Here is a 5,157-nt window from a genome sequence, read left to right on the forward strand (position 1 = left end):
AAAAAAAGTGACTCATATAAAATAATCTGAACACTCGAGATAGCTGAAGGCTAGATGTACTCACGAATTATTCACTCACAAGTAGTTTTATCTAAAATAGTTAGCAAAATTCCTAGCTGCAAGTTTCCTTTTACTTAATAGTTTACAAAATTCCTTGGCAACAATTTAAAAGAGAATTGATGTACTCTTTTTAAAAGAAGGCAACTATTTTTTTTTTTAAAAAAGGAGATATAAAACAACTGGACTGTCATACCTCAAAAAGAAGTTTAATGTTCCCATGGCAAGTAAGCTATTGTATGTTTATTACAAACGGTTTCATTTACATTCTTGAAATTGACATTAAAATTATATAGATTATAAAAAAAGTAACTCAGCTAATCCTCCAGGGAGTTTCAGAGATAGAAAACCCCACAGGCGGGGATTGTCCTTCTTTCTGCTGTAGAGCAGCTGGTGGATTCAAACTATGTGCCTTTGGGTTGGCAGCACAGCACCTTACCTACAGGCCACCAGAACTCCCTGCTACTAGGTGTATGTCATAAAGTGGTAAGTGACACCACTTGAACAGATATAAACACATTCATGTATATCATATTCTTACAGCATTTTGCATCCATCCAAAACCCCAAAACCATAGAGCCATTAACAGATGAACAAAACAACTCTGGCATTTATAAACAATGGACAACTATGCAGTATTACAGCATAATGAAGAATTTTCAAACCATTAATAACATGGAGTAATCTAGAGTAAATATGTTTAGTTAGTTAAATCATTACAAAAGGACACATATTTTACTAGGACGCTACTATGAAAAGTTAAGGAAATGTTACACATCACAAGAAAGACTCTGATGTTTACTGGGGATGGGAAGAGGTGGAGAAGAAAGAGAGAAATTAGTCGATTAAAGAGTCCTCTATACCCCTCAAGTTGATTCCAGCTCATGGATATTCTCTTGGGTTACAGATGATATAATTTAGACAGAGAAGACAGCCTCATCTTTCTTCTGGTAAATTCTTGCTATTAACAATTCAGAAATTAGGAGAAAAAAACTCTCCACAAAATAATCAATTCAATTAGCAGCTCAGCATGTTATACACAATTGAATCATTGTTCTTTAATTAGATAGTAAATAATTATGAAGTTGGATGAAAAGAATGTTATATTCAATGAAATGGTGAGCAATATAACATCATTGAAGTGAAGATAAAGATGGAGACATGTAGTGTTACACATGAGATTTCATAATATCCGTAATTAGAAACATTTTGTATATAAGCATATGGAAGTCAAGAAATATATGAAGGTGAAAGGGATTAAACTTATGATCCTTCTTATGTTTGGTACACAGCATTTCTACTTTTTATTTGCACATGCTGTTAGTGTATCCACGCATACAGTGGAGCCACCAGGGGGCAACCTAATGTAAGCTTCTTAACCAAACACCTGAAGGGAATGAGCTTCTGGTCACACATCCTCAGGGACAAAAGTCTCTGGAGACTTTACATCCTGCATTGGTGGGCCTTAGCATAGGTCTTAGAAACTTTGTAGTCTCTGAGATGTGACTAAAGGTCTCTATCTGTCTAGAATGAAGAACAGTGAAGATAATGGAAAAAAAAAATAAAAGGACTAAATGACAACAATCTTCAATTGCAATGTCTATAAAAAATGAGTATAAATCAAAATTGCCTTTTTGTTCAGATCTATTTAACTGATGCTTTCATAAATACGTAAACATGTTTAGAAATAAAAAGGAAAGAAAATGGTTGTTGAAATCAAATAATTAGTTCACAATAATAATTAGTACACAATAATCCCAAATTCTTTGATCATGAAGACGGAAAACACAAATGGCACCTGTCTGCTACTGCTGATTAGTTTGAAATGATCACGTTGTTTAGAACATATTGGACAAAGTGTGAGTCAAAAGTGGAATAAAACCAAAATTCACAAAAGTAGCAAGAACTATATTTCTGTTAGAGAGAGGTGAATCATGACAATTCAATGCTTTATAGTAATCCTTTACACCTACAACTGAACTCACCATTGTGGCTCAACTTACAGCCAAGCAATAATACCAAGGAAGTACACACTCTTAGAATGATCAACCATAAAAGAGTAAAAAAAAAAAAAGATAGAACCTGCTGAGGTATAAAACTCAGAATGCAGGAAGGATGAGGGGAAAAGAACGAATAAAATTCAGAATCATGGGGAGAAAGTTGGAAGTGTGCAGTGACAAGGAGGAAATGTTAATCTTTGTCACAAATAAAAAATGTATAAAAATTATTGACTGAAAAAAATCAATAAATTTCAATATTGATTGAAAAATCTGTAAAATAATACTCAAATTGTATAAAAAATTAAAATAAGAAACAATTTTTTCAGAATGCTATCTTCAATTTTCTAAAGGCCCATAGGACATTCCTGTCTGCTCTGAGGTGTGGTCACACAAAGTCATGTCACTCCAGGTCATGCTAATCCACATCCTATTAATACACAGGAAGGGCACATGCAAATAGGGTTCTTTCTCCTGCTGATGAAAACCAGCCCAGCCCCATAACTACAGCTCTGGGAGAGGAGCCCCAGAATCTCAGATTTCCTCACTCAGGGACCAGGGCTGAACATAGAGGAGTCACTATGTTTCCACTTGGCTGGATTTTCCTTGTTGCCATTTTAAAAGGTCATTTAATAGAGAACAAGTATATGTGAATAGGCATGGGTGAAATTGTGTAATGATTTCCTGACCTGAATGTTACTACTCTTCTTTGCAGGTGTCCAGTGTGAAGTACAACTGGTGGAGTCTGGTGGAGACCTTAAACAGCCTGGAGGGTCTCTGAAGCTCTCCTGTGCAGCCTCTGGATTCACTTTCAGTAGCTATGCCATGAGCTGGGTTCGCCAAGCTCCAGGAAAGGGGCTGCAGTGGGTCTCAGCTATTAGTGACAAAAGCAGTAACACATACTACGCAGACTCTGTGAAGGGCCGATTCACCATCTCCAGAGACAACAACAAGAACATGCTGTACCTGCAGATGAACAGTCTGAGAACAGAGGACACAGCCATGTATTACTGTGCAAAAGACACAGTGCAGGAAACTCAATGTGAACCTAGACAGAAACCTCTCTGTGAGAGAAGAGTCCACAAGATTCTGGTCCAGGAGCAGGTGCAGATGTGGGTTAAAGGCAAATTTCCTGTAGTGATCTGGGCATCCTCCATCTGATAATTGCTCAAGGAAATATTTAACATTAAGAAGCTCTTTCATTCAGTGGAAGGATTTAACATTCCCTATCCAAAGATACGTGTTCCACTTATATCTGTTGCTACATAAGAGAGATGGGCAATCTTTTCACATGCATTTCCTGACTCTGAAAACCTGCTGAAGGGTCAGTTATATACTATTTAACAGTGCACAGCAGCAACAACAGCACTCTCTTGCTTTTTCTCCTCTCTCTAACTTGATTCTTCCTTTTTAAAATTTTACTGTTTTGTACACAATCATTCATATACATTGAGTTTCTTCATATATTTTATGTGTTATGTGGTTATTCACCTACATTGTGCTTTGTATGATTATGATTTACTTTTGCCTATTAGCTCTTCAACTGTCCAAATCCCTATTTAATCTTTGTCATTCCTTCATCCTGACATCAGCTCACTCACTTCAGCTACCAAGTGCTGCCAATTGGCCTAGTGGTGAGAAACATTGCTTTCTTGATGTGTAGCTGAAATCCATATTGAAAACTACAGTACTCAATAACTTCTGTAGCAAATGCTTTGAATCCTCCTCAGTTTTGACAAGCAAGATTATTTCCTGTTCATAATTCAGGTAGTTGATGAGTCTTCCTTCAATCGGGATGTCACATTCTTTTTCATAAAGCCCAGGCTCCCAAACAATATATTCCTCTATAGATTGGAAACCTCTTATGTGATTTACTAAGACTGAAAACCTGCTGGAGAGTCAGTTATGAGTTACTTTTGATTTGACAGTACATAGTGTTGGGCCAGGGCAAGGAGGCCAGAAAGGAGAACAAGAATGCAGACTTCAGACTGGATGGCCTAGCTTGCTGCTGATAAGGTAGACAAATGACCTTGCCAACCTCACTTGGCCAACCATGCACCATAAATTAAGAAATGGACTGCAACTCCCTTCTTCCTAAAGACCCCGTTATAAAAACCCCATCCCAACCCCGCAAGGTTGTGAATTCTCTGCTCTGTCTCTTCAGGACAGAGGATTCACCCAGGAGCTCTGCTTGAATAAAGTTATAACTTTAAACCTCAACTCTCTTTCGCTGACTTCTTTCAGGTACGTCACTATACACATAGCAATATAATTCTTGCCCAAGCCACAAGAAGTTAAACCTGGAGCAGAAATTAAAGGGAAAGGACTTTTCTTCAGAACAATCTGAAATAAGAAAGTTTCCCTAACATTAGACCTTTGTATTTGGACTTACATACCCCTAAACTCAAGAGACACTGATCACAGCATAAGAAATAGGCAACGTCTTGAAGAATTTGCAAACACAGAAACCCACAAAGCTAGAAATATAAGCTATCAGATCAAGGGGGGTATAGAAGGAGATAGGTGCTGAAGGGAGTAGGTGGAAGTAGAAAGGAATACTGGGGGAGTAAGGAAGTGATGGGTCAGAGACTCATGTCAAGGGCAGGGACAAAACTAAAACTACTGGCTATTTCTACAATTGTGAAAGATCTTTCATATGCATTGTTCTGTAAAAGGCATGTCTGTCAGATATTTTTCTAAATCTGAGCATTCAGATAAAGACAGACTAGGTAGAAGGATGGGCCATCCACTTCTGAAATAGCAGGACTTCAAAAACCCCATGTACAATAGAACACACTTAGACTAGCAGATCGGATGATGTGGAACTTTCATGTGTGGAATTACTAAGGAAGAGGAGCAGTTGTAAGCTGACACTAGTGGTTAGAATATGCAATGTGAGAACTATGAATGTAGGAAAATTAGATATTGTTAAGGAAGAAATTGAACCCATAAATATCGACATACTAGGAGAGACAGGTCTTTAGAGAGGGACATCATGCTGGGCAGAGTGGAGGGACAGCGCAGGAGGGGAAGACCCTCTATGAGGTGGATTGATTCAGTGACTGGGGTAATCGGGATGGGTGTGTCAGAGACAGTGCGATTG

The 5,157-nt window shown here is 37.9% G+C and overlaps 1 gene segment (V, D, J or C); it reads left to right on the forward strand.

The window, feature by feature from the left end:
* The first annotated feature begins 2,623 nt into the window (after nt 1-2,623).
* LOC102851255 lies at nt 2,624-3,215 on the forward strand. The segment is given in 2 exon segments: nt 2,624-2,678; nt 2,770-3,215. Coding segments are annotated over 2 exon segments (489 nt in total).
* Nucleotides 3,216-5,157: the final 1,942 nt, after the last annotated feature.

The sequence above is a fragment of the Elephantulus edwardii genome, unplaced genomic scaffold (genome assembly GCF_000299155.1).
Source record: "Elephantulus edwardii isolate Elephantulus edwardi_28Jun2011 unplaced genomic scaffold, EleEdw1.0 scaffold00325, whole genome shotgun sequence".
Taxonomy (NCBI): domain Eukaryota; kingdom Metazoa; phylum Chordata; class Mammalia; order Macroscelidea; family Macroscelididae; genus Elephantulus; species Elephantulus edwardii.